The 12,926-nt window shown below is 40.2% G+C and overlaps 6 protein-coding genes across 6 annotated transcripts; 4 read left to right on the forward strand and 2 right to left on the reverse strand.

Annotated features, from left to right (window-relative positions):
• Positions 1-33: 33 nt before the first annotated feature.
• BEWA_002200 (hypothetical protein) lies at positions 34-2,358 on the reverse strand (the record flags this gene model as incomplete). Its single annotated transcript, XM_004830422.1, has 1 exon — positions 34-2,358. The coding sequence occupies one exon, from the start codon at positions 2,356-2,358 to the stop codon at positions 34-36; it is 2,325 nt and encodes a 774-aa protein (XP_004830479.1).
• Positions 2,359-3,623: 1,265 nt separating this feature from the next.
• On the forward strand, positions 3,624-5,150 carry BEWA_002210 (signal peptide-containing protein; the record flags this gene model as incomplete). Its single annotated transcript, XM_004830423.1, has 1 exon — positions 3,624-5,150. One exon carries the CDS (start codon positions 3,624-3,626, stop codon positions 5,148-5,150), a length of 1,527 nt encoding a protein of 508 aa, XP_004830480.1.
• Positions 5,151-6,036: 886 nt separating this feature from the next.
• Positions 6,037-7,191, reverse strand: BEWA_002220 (choline/ethanolamine kinase, putative; the record flags this gene model as incomplete). The annotated part of the gene is made up of 1 exon (XM_004830424.1): positions 6,037-7,191. The coding sequence occupies one exon, from the start codon at positions 7,189-7,191 to the stop codon at positions 6,037-6,039; it is 1,155 nt and encodes a 384-aa protein (XP_004830481.1).
• An 877-nt stretch (positions 7,192-8,068) lies between these two features.
• On the forward strand, positions 8,069-8,297 carry BEWA_002230 (hypothetical protein; the record flags this gene model as incomplete). The annotated part of the gene is made up of 2 exons (XM_004830425.1): positions 8,069-8,178; positions 8,213-8,297. 2 exons carry the CDS (start codon positions 8,069-8,071, stop codon positions 8,295-8,297), a joined length of 195 nt encoding a protein of 64 aa, XP_004830482.1.
• A 1,018-nt stretch (positions 8,298-9,315) lies between these two features.
• Positions 9,316-10,266, forward strand: BEWA_002240 (hypothetical protein; the record flags this gene model as incomplete). Its single annotated transcript, XM_004830426.1, has 2 exons — positions 9,316-9,709; positions 9,863-10,266. 2 exons carry the CDS (start codon positions 9,316-9,318, stop codon positions 10,264-10,266), a joined length of 798 nt encoding a protein of 265 aa, XP_004830483.1.
• Positions 10,267-10,762: 496 nt separating this feature from the next.
• BEWA_002250 (hypothetical protein) lies at positions 10,763-12,925 on the forward strand (the record flags this gene model as incomplete). Its single annotated transcript, XM_004830427.1, has 1 exon — positions 10,763-12,925. The coding sequence occupies one exon, from the start codon at positions 10,763-10,765 to the stop codon at positions 12,923-12,925; it is 2,163 nt and encodes a 720-aa protein (XP_004830484.1).
• Position 12,926: the final 1 nt, after the last annotated feature.

The raw sequence follows: 12,926 nt of genomic DNA on the forward strand, positions 1-12,926 counted from the left end.
ATTAAGGTGACAAAATGGCATATACATGGACTGTTAAAAATACAATGAGACTAACGGGACTATTATAGAAAATATCGGAGCAAAGACCAGAGCTCCGTCACTTTTGCTGTAACCGACGAGTCTTGCGACCTCGGACTCGTAGCTACTGGAGGAAATGTACATCCACCCGTGCGATGTCCTTCCAAGATACTCTCTAAAGGTCGTAAACTCATCATTTACCAAGAGTTCAGCAAAGGCTGCCTTGTTATTTATCATTAAAAATGAGGCTGAAATGCATCTTCTTCCATTTCCAGCCTCCCAAATTGTTATCTTCCCATCCACAATCTTTTTAATCTCTTGATGAGCCTTGGAGTTGAATATTAGATATGGACTACTAAGCATCCTCGCGTCGATTTTTTCTGCCAAATTGTTGGATTCATTTGAGGAAATGTCAAGGGTAGTTTCTTCAACGTCACTCGAGCTTCTACCAGCCTTTTCACTAGACAGACCAGCAGCACCGCTTCTCATGCATTTATCAGTCCTTGATATCTTGGAGTCTTGAAGGTCCGGGGATGCGTCTGACAGCATCCTCTTTATCATCTTTTCAAATCTGCTCTTTGGAATAGGGTCCCATCCTCTTCCAGAGTTGCCATAGTATATGCTCTCGAAATGATCATCCGTCTTGTTGTGAATAGCAACCACTTTTATGTTATCGCTAGAATAAGTCTCTGAGAGGAGACACCTTTCATTTTGACCTTTGGCCTTCCAGATAAGATTTGAGCCGTCTCTAACCTCGTCCACTCTAATGTCAGGATGTGGGTGATACTTGCGTGTTCTTATCCCAAAGAGTGTATGATCTGTAACCCTGAGGACCTTGTCACCGTTGCCGCTAATATCAATCGCAAGACCCCCGATAATGTCAGATTCCAGGGCCTTGGCCGGGTCATCGTAGAAATCAAAGAACGCCTCACTGGATACTCTCTTCCACTTGTCATCAACGCACTCAAAGAACATGTCCTCTATCTTGTCCCCTTTACCCTTTACCATGATGAAGCAAAACTTTTTGTCATTCCTAATGAAAAAGTTGGCGAGAGTGCATTCCTTGTCATCTTCAGCTTCCCAAATACGCCTATTATCATAGTAGATACTGGAAACCCGATAGTGCCATATGGGAAGTACAATCTTTGTCAGGAATCCATGTTCCATATACTCCATGAGGTTGCATGTATCCGGACAAACCGCAGCACCGTCCAATCGGATGTTGGTGGATGTCCCTCTTATTATTTTATCCAACTTGCCAAGGAAGTCACTGAATTCAATCTTGTTCCATTTGTTACTACTCTTTTCAAAGAACCTGGATTTTACAACGTTCATGCTGTTTACAACATTGACCCTGCAGAGAGAGGATTCATCACCGGCGTAAATCCAGACAACAATGGCCTTTTCTCCTTCATTAGCTCTCCATAACCGTTGCTTTCCATCCGCAACATAATTGAAAAAACTGGTAACTTTTGGGGAAAATGCCTTGTACGATATTCCGTTATATTCGTATGAATGCAAGTTTACAGTATTTTGATTTGGAGTTGAGATGTTCAGAATGAATGGATTTACACTTCTTTCCCGCTCTGCACTCGTGCATTTCTCCTTCCTCTTGGTTTTGTAGTCATATCTGTCTATAAACAACCAGGTGCCGTTCAAGTTTATGAAGAGATAATGAGAGAATAAGTTGTTGTGAGACCTTACGAATATCCTGATTGATACGGGACGTTCGGATTCATAGTTCACAGTCGAGAATACGCAGTTCTCACCAGAGAGTGCGCTCCACACGTATGATCCATCGTGAGTTACACCAGTTGCAACGTAACTAGTATGTGGTACAACCAACAGCATGTTGTCTATGTTAAACATGCTACACCTGCCATCTCCAGCTGTGTCTATTTTAATCCTCTTGTCCCCCTCGACTCGTAAAGAATCCATAATAGCGCCATAGTCTTCGTTGGAATCTTTCCACTGGTTTTCTACATTCCTCTTGATGTACAAATTGTATCCGTCACGTGACTGAGAAAATATTATCATGTAATGCACATTGTTATCCTTGAATATAACAATTGGGTTGAAACATAATTCATGGTGCTCGGCCACCCAAACTTCAGTTTTGCCCTGGACAATTTTTTCTACAACGTACCCAGGCTTGGGAAAGTATAGTATGCTTGGAATTCCCTCCACTTCAGTCTCTACAGTGACGTAAGGACCATCGCTGTCTTCAAGGTCTAATGTGAAGAAGGTGACATCGTACAGAGATTTCATAGCCTCCCTCGGTGAAGGTGTGAGTATAGCTGCACAGAAACCAGCTATGGCTATAATTAGAAGTGAATACATTTTGTTAAATCAATGCAATTAAGTAGTGTGTAAGTCAAAGTGGGAATTGGACAAGAGTGCGGCATGGGGTCTTTAATACGTCTATACCGTCAATGGGCATAAAATCGAGATAACATCCGGCACATTTTACAGACAAACAGCTATTAAGAATGGAATTGTCTTTGTGTAAGGAAGCAAAGTGAGTATACACCCGGTATACTGTAATAGCCTCGAAGCATTCTTTGCCGAGTAATAAAATCATGTCTTTTCTATAAAAGAATACCATACATTGTTCTAATGGATAGAGTGCAGAATGCGTAGCAATGCGAAGTTATTTAAGGGGGAAAACTGGTGCATGCATTAAAAATTCCCACAAATGGGCTGGTAAAACAACATGATTACCAGAGCTTTAAATGAGTTTTATACAGAGCGTTTGTAAATTTTACAGAAGAATTCCGTACAATTAATATGTAAACTTCCATAGAACCAAACACACAGTGAGAATAATTCATGAAATATACATTTACCATAAAAACTTAATTACTATAAATTGATTAAACTGCCCTTTGTGTACGTCCTATATGGGTCTTTGACGCTAGTTTCTCATTCTTCCTTATCATCACTAAAGATCTTCTGAGACCCTTATAGACATACCATGAGTTTATAAATAAAGAATAGATGAATGTTTAACGTTCCTGGAAGAAGAATGAATATATAATGGAAAGAGAATGAGTCTATTATCGTCAGTCTTGCCTCTCTGGAAATACACTCCATAAGACTACCTACCAAAGAGACTCTCCTAATGATAATACATGGACCAATGCAGTAGTCAGTCCACCTTCTAGTCCTGATGACTCTTCTACAATCCTAAAACTTCTGAAGACTATAAATGGTCATTTTACTTTCCAGGATGTTGTATAGATGATGGGTGGAATCAGAAGCATTCACATAATATACTTTACAGAAGGTTGGTTAACATAATGTATATTCTAAAAATGTTTATTCCAAGTTTTTTCTAACCATAATTCATTAAATATGGATCCATACTATCATCCATTCTCTCCTCTTTCTCTTCTCTACCCATGGCTTTCTCTGTAATAAGTGGGTCCAAGAAGAGTCCAGTGGAACCATAAAATAGCCTTATTTTTTAATGATCACTAGGGAAAATATAGGAACTCGAGAATTAAGGAAGAAAGAACAATGCATGTGGAAGAAGAAACGTTGAGTCATCTGGGGTGTGAATGAAACTCTTCCTACACATTCTTCAACATTTGTAACATAGAAGGATGAGGATTATAGCAATACTATGGACAGTGTATTTGGTAGGAGTATGTAACTGTGGAGATGATACTAATGTTACAAAAGATGTGTTAAAGGGTACAGAGGATAATGTAACTAATCCAGGCCAGTCTGATCAGCATACTTCCTTGACTTCCAAAGTAGACACTTCCTTATTTGATGTAGAAGAAGGTGAAGAAGAAAGTGTTAAGATTCTTAAACTCACTCCTAAAGATGATAAGGTAACTAAAGTCAACTATGATAATAAGCAGATATGGTCTGGTAGTAAGACGTTTGGTACATCATCAAACCTTGTGGATGCTCTTGTATACTTTGATGAGGAGACTCCAGCGTTCGTTACCATCCAGACCATTAAAGGAGGTAAAGAATCCACGGTTTATAGATACCGTGATGGTAAGCAATGGAAGGATTCCAAAGAGGAAGAACATAAGAAGCTACTTGATGCTCTAAAGGAGAAGTATAAACTTGGCGACCCTGTTACTCTTGACCTTTCTAACCCTGATGAGACAAAGTTAGATGTGCATACAGAAAATGAGTCCGAAGTGTCATTTAAAGAGTATACTCCAAAGAATTGCTATCATATCTCCTCTGTTATGAATGCTGATAATGAACTATGGAGAGCAACTGAAGGAACCAATGAGAAGTGCCTATTAGCTGAGTGTTATGAAAAGGGTGACATAACAATTCTTTACCTGGAGACTGATGATGGTAATAACAATCAGTCCAAGTACTTTTGGAAAGTTGGTACTGAATGGAAAAGTATTGACAAGAAAGAATTTAACGATAAGGGAGAGGTGATGATTGGAGAATCGGGAAGAGATGCTTCTCTAAATATTGCTCATCCTAATAGACTACTGCACAAATCCTTCAACTATTACTATGATGACAATCTGATTCAACTCATCGTTCCCAAGAAGAATGTTAGCGTCTCTAAGCTCATGAACAGTCTAGAAAATGTTTATACTCGTTCCTCTGGAGAAACACTTGATCATGTTAAAGTGTACCTCAATAAGGAAGGTAAAGCAGAGCTTGTTATTGTTGTAAGCAACTTTTCTTCAGATATAAAATACAACTACTTTGCAAAGAATGGAACGAAGTGGGAATGTACACTAGACTATTTTGAAAAGCTGAAGTCTCTAAAGGTTGTTTCATCCAGCAAAACTGACATCTCCATTGATTTAGAGAGAGAAGAGGACACAGATGAATGTAGAGTAGTTAATGTTGAACCGCTGTATGTACCAACACGTTTTCATTTGCCAAAGCCAGGGTACCTTGTCAAGGAAGTAACAAATGGTGAAGATGCCATATGGACTGCCACTGGAGAAGAGAGATGTACATCTTGTGCTATATACTCCAAGAATGATGTCCATCTACTCGCTCTTTTTATAAAGGATGGAGAAAATTATGATCATAAACACTTTGAAAAGAATGGCAGTAACTGGAAGGAGATAAGTAAGGATGAGTTGGACAATCAATACAAGAATATGAAAGATGCAGCTGTTAGGAGCTCCTAAAATAATCCTGATTTACCCTCATGAACATGCAGGTGGTATACAGTAGCTGTTCCCCTTTACAGTGTTTGCATTTATCATAGTTTCCCACGAGGACGTTTCTGTCTTGGAGAGCGCAGTAGGCTGCTTCGTCTCGGGCTGAGATTATGAAATGGATACACAACCAAAGTTGAACATGGAGACATGCCATAAATGATCATTGTAACCAAATAGACTCTATAATGCAGTAATTGTGGAATAAGGGTGAAAAGGTTACTCTGGAGATGATTCTAGAAGTAGACAAATGGCATTACCAAAACAACCATGATATAAAATTAAGATTACTATACGAAATAAATGAGGAATAGAAAATAAAGAGTCTAAAAGGATACTCTGCTATTCACTTGTCTTATTTATCCCCAGATTGTCTAGAAGAATAAATCATTCTCTTCCTTTTAATTTCACACAATGAGGATCCATAGTCTCTTATTAATCGCTTTGTTCTGTAAAGTATGTTACGGAAAGGGTGGTAACACACCAGAAAACATTCATGCAAATTTACAGGATTCTCAACATAATGTGGCCGAGGGGCCAGAGACTGTAGAAGAATCTAATGATCAGAAAGTAGATACTTCACTCTTTCATGTAGAGGAGTCCCTTGAGGACCATGTTAAGGTTCTTAAACTCACAGCCAAGGAAGGTGTTGCTGTCAAGAAGGTAGAGTATGGATGGGCAATTGTTATAAATTCACCCGAGTTTCAGTGAATAAACTCGTTCCAGATTATACCAAACGTTTGTACTTTTACATCACCACAACTTGCATTGTACAAGAATCGAAAATTACTACAAGGGGCAATATGGTAAAGAGGAGGATTACAAGACAGAAAGTCGCCAGAGTAATGTAGAATGACTAGTCCAGAGTGTATTCCACAGTGACCCTCTTCAGTATCCTCTTGAAAACATCAAACTTGATCTTGCTGTATGCAAGATAGTCAAAGCAAACGTTAGCCTCTGGTTGAGTTACCATTAGTATTCCCCAAAAGGACCAAAACAGCATTGGTCCAAGAGAATGAATTTCGATTGATCTCAAAAACTCTTCAACAAGCTCAGAATCAGATGGCATAACGTTTGAGCTGGTAACTTCAGAAAGGTATACACTGGCGAAAAGGACCTTGAGATCCCTGGAAAGCTCAAGCGATTCGTCAACTCTAAAGTATGGTGGAATGTCGACATCGTAGCAAAAGGTAATTTCTGCAAAAAAGTTGGCAATGTCGTATCCAACGTAATTGAAGCCGGAATACTCAAAATCAATGAGGCGTAATCCGTGATAGGTTGCTATAATGTTTTTAATATGCAGATCATTATGGCAAAACATGACCTTGTTGGAGAAGGACTGCGACGTCTCGGCGTGCTTAGCAATCACCTTCTTGTAGATATCAAATGCTCTGCACATTTCCTCCACCTCGATATTTAATCCATTATCCTTTACGATTGTCCTTGCATGTGGAATCCATTTTTCAATTGTCCTTTCAATGCTTGGTCTTCTGCTCCAAGACGGCTTGGCGACCATGCTAACAATTCTGTGAAATTTCCCCAAGAGGGACGCAATGGATGTCACTATAGATAGATTTTGCAGAGAATCTGTATCGAGAACAAATCCATCTAGCCACTGCTCTATGCGTCCACCTGGAAATACTGCAACGAGTTTGGGTGCGAACTCATAGGAGCTCAGCAGTTCAAGCACTTCGTTTTGGTGGTCCAGATCAAACAAGATTGTCTTATCAGCCGATATAATTCTGAGTAACACCTTTTGTACTCTTAGAGTACCATCTTCTGGGTGAGTTATTTGGACCTTGTAGACCCTATTTGTCAGTGCGATGGTAATTCTATTAACCTTGATATCGTCATTGTCCAAAGTGTTCCAGAACGGGACGTATTTTGTGCAAAGACTCTTGAGATCATCAGAGTCATCAACTCTGACCATGTAGCTGCTAGTCCTGGTAGCATTGGTCATTAGACTAATGTCTGGAGATGAACATGCGGACGCCATTTTTGCGGTTTCCATCTCCTTATACAACTTTATAAATCCTAATAGAGTGTAGGATGAGCCACGATTTTTGTAGGCTCAGCTGCGTTTATCGAGTCCCTGTCAGACTTTGTTACTTGAAAACATTTGGCAGTCACAGACTCATGACTGTGGCACTAAAACGAGGTTGAATCAAACTGATTGCCAGAGTCCTTTTGAGTCCCTCCTCAACCTTTCAATTGTCTCGCTTTCAAGGGCATAAACTCACCGTCTGAGTGCAGAATCCTGGAGGCAGAGACCGAGAAAATGACCAAGCGGTCGCAAATTTAAAAAGTTCCTATAAAGCCCTGACTTTTGATGTCGTTGTGGAATGTGTAGCTTCCATTCGATTCTCCAGGTCAAGTGTGCGTTGTCCGAGCGGAATCTGCTCCCTAGAAATAGATTGAAAAGTCCTGCAGATGGCAAAAAAGCGACAAGACAAGTCCGGAGGTGTATAATTTACAAAAATTCAACTGAGGCGTCACAAACAAAGTCATGCGGTTAGATTCAACGAGGCGCAAGAAGAAAATCGAGTGGATTTGGCGAGAAAATTCGTCGCTGCCAGCACTGGCCTCCCCATTACCGCTGGAGTCTCAATGTGTAGCCCAAAGTCGCTCCGCCGGACTTCTCACTCCATTTTAGGCGACGGTCGTGTTTATGATTAGTAAATGTACAGCTGACGCTAATTCTGGAACATGAAATGTACTATTGGAAAAGTTGCGGCCACTTCCTTTCTTTCTCGGCCACAGGACGGACTTTAGTCCAGGAATCGAGTGAATGGACAAAGTTTACGGACTTTAAAGGTGGAAGATCCCCAGTTAAACGAGCAGAGTAGCATGTCTAGTTGACATGAGTAAATACCTGAAGAATAGACAAAATGGACTGGAGAACAATCGGCAAGTCCTACACACCGCAAGTGGAAGAAAAGAGGTCGATTACCCCGCCGGATTCTCCAAGGAAAAAGCAAAGAATACCAGAGTATTCAAGGTGCGTTTGCTGCTGTAACAAACAAAAGTTTTAGGTTTCCCTTTATCGTTGGTATCGACGAAAAGCGGCAAAAGGATTGGATCGATCAAAGGGCACCGTACTCTCAAGAGGTAAGTTAATGTGGAGTCTACGAACGGAGTGAGTATGCGGAGCCTGAGCGAATGCAATGAGCTCTTTTGTTAGTAGGATTCTCACTGTGAAAGTACGACTGTAAGGAGTGCTGAAACAGGTGACCTACCGACGTCGAAGACTAGGTAGTAATGGCGAGTATACAGAGTATAGGAGCCTGTGTATTCATTAGTATATGAAGGAATAAGTTACCATTAGGATATGCCAAGCATCGAGTTGTCTAATCCACCATAGGGAAAAGGACCATTTTGAGATGGTAGGAATGGAGTCCAGAAGGAGTACTGGACGACCGTAGGGAGTCTCTAGAATAAGGATAGATGAAGAAATGAACAGGGTGAATGGAAGAGTGATGGTGAGATGTTCAGTATATCACGGCCTATCCACTTTACAACTGAATGTCTTGAAGAAATGGAGTTTCTTTAGTAATCAGAGGAACTGTTACCTACCTGACCATGGATAACACTATGAAACCTTGAGGATGTGAGCTACTTAAACATGCATCTTGAAATGGTGAATAATACTGGAACACTAAACTCCCTAGTAGAGAATGGAAGGGTATCTTCAACTTATAACCAATGATATGGTATATAATGGTGTGAACGACAGGTAAGATCACAAGATGACAGATGGGAGATCAGGGACTTCAGAAAGGCGCCATGTTTATGGCAGGTCTGACTCTGTTGCAGTCTCTCCGTGTGGCTTTAACTGGAGCAAAGTTTGCACTTGACAGATTTAAAATTCCACAACAGTATGCTAGTTCGTTCATTAACATGGTCCATAATCCTATGGAACTAGCAACGTTTACTGGAATGGCTATTGTTACAGCTCTCTCATCTGCACAAACATTTATAAGGTACTTTGCTGCATTCACGAATATGACACTATGCTACTCATTCATGTTACTCCTCTACGCATTCACTTCAGGAGGAGATCAGGGAGATCTTACCTATTACTACTGGGCCATTGTATTCGGCTCATTTATCTATGGAATGAGATGTGGCAGCTGTGATGACTGTTGGAAGCGCAGATTCTTCCCTTTTCAATGTAGGAATCCCTCTTTCTGGCATTCAGGTTTGCATCTACTACTATGTTTTTGCTAAGTTGGCTGAGAGATTTAACTGGTCAAACGTTAGTTACTGGATCATATTCTGGCAGCTTGTCATAGCAATAGTGATATCGGCAGTATCCGCTGGTCTATGGATTGCTGTTGCCTATGAGGATGCTAGTGCTGGATGTGGTCAAGAAGCTACTGGTCCTACTGCCATATCTCCAATTCTTATGGGAATGGTCGGTATGGGTGGTATTTATGCTTTCTACCCCGCTATTGCTCCATATAAATTGACTGATGTTGGAACTGGCTACACTATTGACCTTGTTGTCCTGTTCATGAGTGCTGTTCCTGGTATTTTAATTGTCATAGCCACTTCATACATGGATAATAAGGGTCCACATAAAGAATGGAATACTGCCAATTGGTGGTGGCATCTGACTTGGTTGTTTGCAATTCCACATGTTACTGCCATGATCTTATGCTTTGTTACACTTCATTATCCAGGTAGTGGAGTGGCACGTTCCATTAAGAGCAGCGGTTTAAAGGTTGGACTCATTACCATTACGCTAAAGTTTTGCGAGGAGGGATTGAAGGCGGTTTCTTATGCTGGAGGTGGTGCATATAAAAGCCCAATTCCAGCTGTTAACACGTTTGCATCCCAAGGTTTAATGATCATCTTGGCTTTTACTGGAGATGGTTATCTAAAGACTTACTCTAAATATGAGAACGATCGTGATAAGTGGCCCACTAGGGATTATGGGACATTTAGATCCATCTGCTACTGGACATGGAGTGGAATGAAGGTGGCATGTAAGAGTGTCAAGTCTTCCTTTACTAAGAATGTCAGATGCAAAGTTTTGGGTAAATCAGAGGCTCTCCTAATTGTATATGAAGATGAGGAATTTTAGTGGATGCCTACTAGGAGGCTCTTTGAAGAAGCTCATCCCTGAACATTCGTCCATGCATTAAAGAGTCTAGTGGAGAGTCTGAGGGAGGTACCACCTAAGAAACTAACGACCACATCTCCAATGATAAAGAGTTATGCTCATAGTGTTGATCAGTACTTGTCTGATAAGGATAGGGCTTCTTGGCCTACTTCACGTTATGGGTTTTGGAGTTCTTGGGGATACTGGTGTAAATGTGGTTGTCGTGGTCTCTACACTAGTCTTCCTAAACTGTTGACTTTTGATATGAGGACTAAGCTGACTCATAAGGATGATCGTTTGTTTATTTTAGTTACTTGTGACTTGCCCCCAGATGAATAGTTTGTTGATACGTAATGTAGTTTTTTTGGTTATTTCTTAAATGGTACTACACTCTGCCAGTGGGTAGTAGAGACACTCTTATGGACTCTTTATACTCACGCTACCGTAACCGTACTTTCCATCAAGTCCCAGGCTTGGCATGCATGCTACCAAAAACATAGACACCATTCATGTAAATATTCAGGCAAAGTTTGTGGAAAACAATAATGATCATCGCTTGGTTTCGCTTCGGCTGAACCGTGAAGGGAAGCCTGCTAGACATATTGTGGCAAAGAATAAGGACGGAAATCCAAGGTTTATAATATACAAGTTACTGGCAGCTTTGGAGGAAAACACAAACCTTTATATATCAGATCTTCACATAAATGCGAATTTACCATGGTGGAGATGGAAAACAAGGGAGAAGGACGAATACAACACCTGCCAAACTATATTGAAGGAATTGCATAGTTTTGCAATGGCCAACAAAAAGAGGTGGATTGATACCAGTGATTCTGGAGATTACTATGATTTGGCATTTTTATTTATTCTCATCATACATTTTAAGAATGCCCTCCACAAAAATTTCAACGTTTTAAACTTCACTTGGGGGTGGAGAAAAAGGTGGAGCAACGACCTTTTGAACACTAGCGAGTGTATTTACGATTTTCCCGTAAAACTCCACACTAAGGTTTCGTCGGAACCAATCTTTTGGCAATATATCGCATCTCAACTCTTTAGATGTTGCAACTCTATTCGCAACTTTGTAGAATATTTTTCTGGATATACAGATTGTATAATGGGTGAAAGGGAAGATATTAAAAAAAGGTGCCGAGATTGTACACATTTGAACGACTCAAAGACTGGAATACTTCCAGATAATCGCAAAATTGATAAAAGTATGAAACAAGACACAGTAATGCTCATTCTTATCACGGAATCCTTTCTCCCCAAATTGCTTGAGCTCGGTTTATATAGTACACTTTTAAAGGCTATACAATTTTTGCTCGGTATCAATATTTTTGGGTTCTCTAGTATAGATCATATTTGCACTTTGGGTGGGTACATGGAGCTAACAACGTTGAGAGGGTCTGATTCCGCTGTTGTAAAAATATCCAAGCTAATTTCCCAACACGTTGGTACATTTTTCAATCCTAAATCGCTTTACGGTACTGTCAATACGTCTATAGCGGATTTTTCTATCATTGAAAACAAAAACTTGTTCACTTATATAGACCATGTGTTTTCATGGGAAGCACTTGCCGAATTAATCCTTCGTATTTTGGACATTCTCGGTTCATCAAGCCTGGACAGATTAAAGAGTTCATCAAGATGGTACAATTTTGTAAGGGCGCTGCCCAATGGGGCTAATTTGCATGGATGCATTTTGCTTTTGCTCTCAAACCTCATTATTTACAACCCAGACTCTTTGGTTTATCACAAACTACTCATCCAAGAATTGGCCAAAGAAGATCTTATTTTACGTAAAAAAAATGTAAAGGGACTTTCTGAGAGTCGCTTGACAATTTTGAAGGAGGTTGTGCGCATGCATCATGACCAGGCAGCAATTTGGACCGCCTTTTTATCCTACGATAGGGATTTGGATGCTATCTCAAATGCAATAAAGATATTCCCACATTGTCTTCCTCTATATGGTCTTTACATTTACCGGGGAGTGCTACAAGAAAAAAATGTTGATGCGCAATTTGATACTTTGCGCACTCAATTTAAGCTCGACATTGACAATGTGAAATGGGATTGTTTTTCAATTAATAATACGCACGCAATATCCCGCGTTACAGCCGTTTGTATTGCATGGGTGTACAAACACAAGGATCGCTCGATAAGCAACGCTCCATTCATACATCTTTTATCGGAATTTGACCTCAAGTATATTGTAAATATGTTGGTAAGTATTCACAAGGGAAAAAGCGTTTTAAAACATTTGGAGTGCCTCTTGTATCACTATCCAAACAGTAACACAACATGCATCGCATATACAAGGGTAGTACTTGAGAGATCCACGAGAGATAGACTCAAGAGAACTCTTGGAACAGACCTGCTACAGGCGCAACGACCGCGTGTTTCACGGCAATTGGAGCGATTCATATCAATATGTACTCGTGAAGGATATCACAACGATGAAAATATTTTTGATGAATTAAAAAGAAATAATTTTGACGATTTTGAAATGTGTAGTATACGCCTGGGGATATTATCTAGACTTGGTTTCGATTATAAAGTCCTTAAACCCCTTGTTAGTAGTAGAATACCCTTTGGAATATCGACAAAGGAACTACGCAAATGCGTAGAAAGTGAATAAC

The sequence above is a fragment of the Theileria equi genome, chromosome 3 (assembly GCF_000342415.1).
Source record: "Theileria equi strain WA chromosome 3, complete sequence".
NCBI classification, from domain to species: domain Eukaryota; phylum Apicomplexa; class Aconoidasida; order Piroplasmida; family Theileriidae; genus Theileria; species Theileria equi.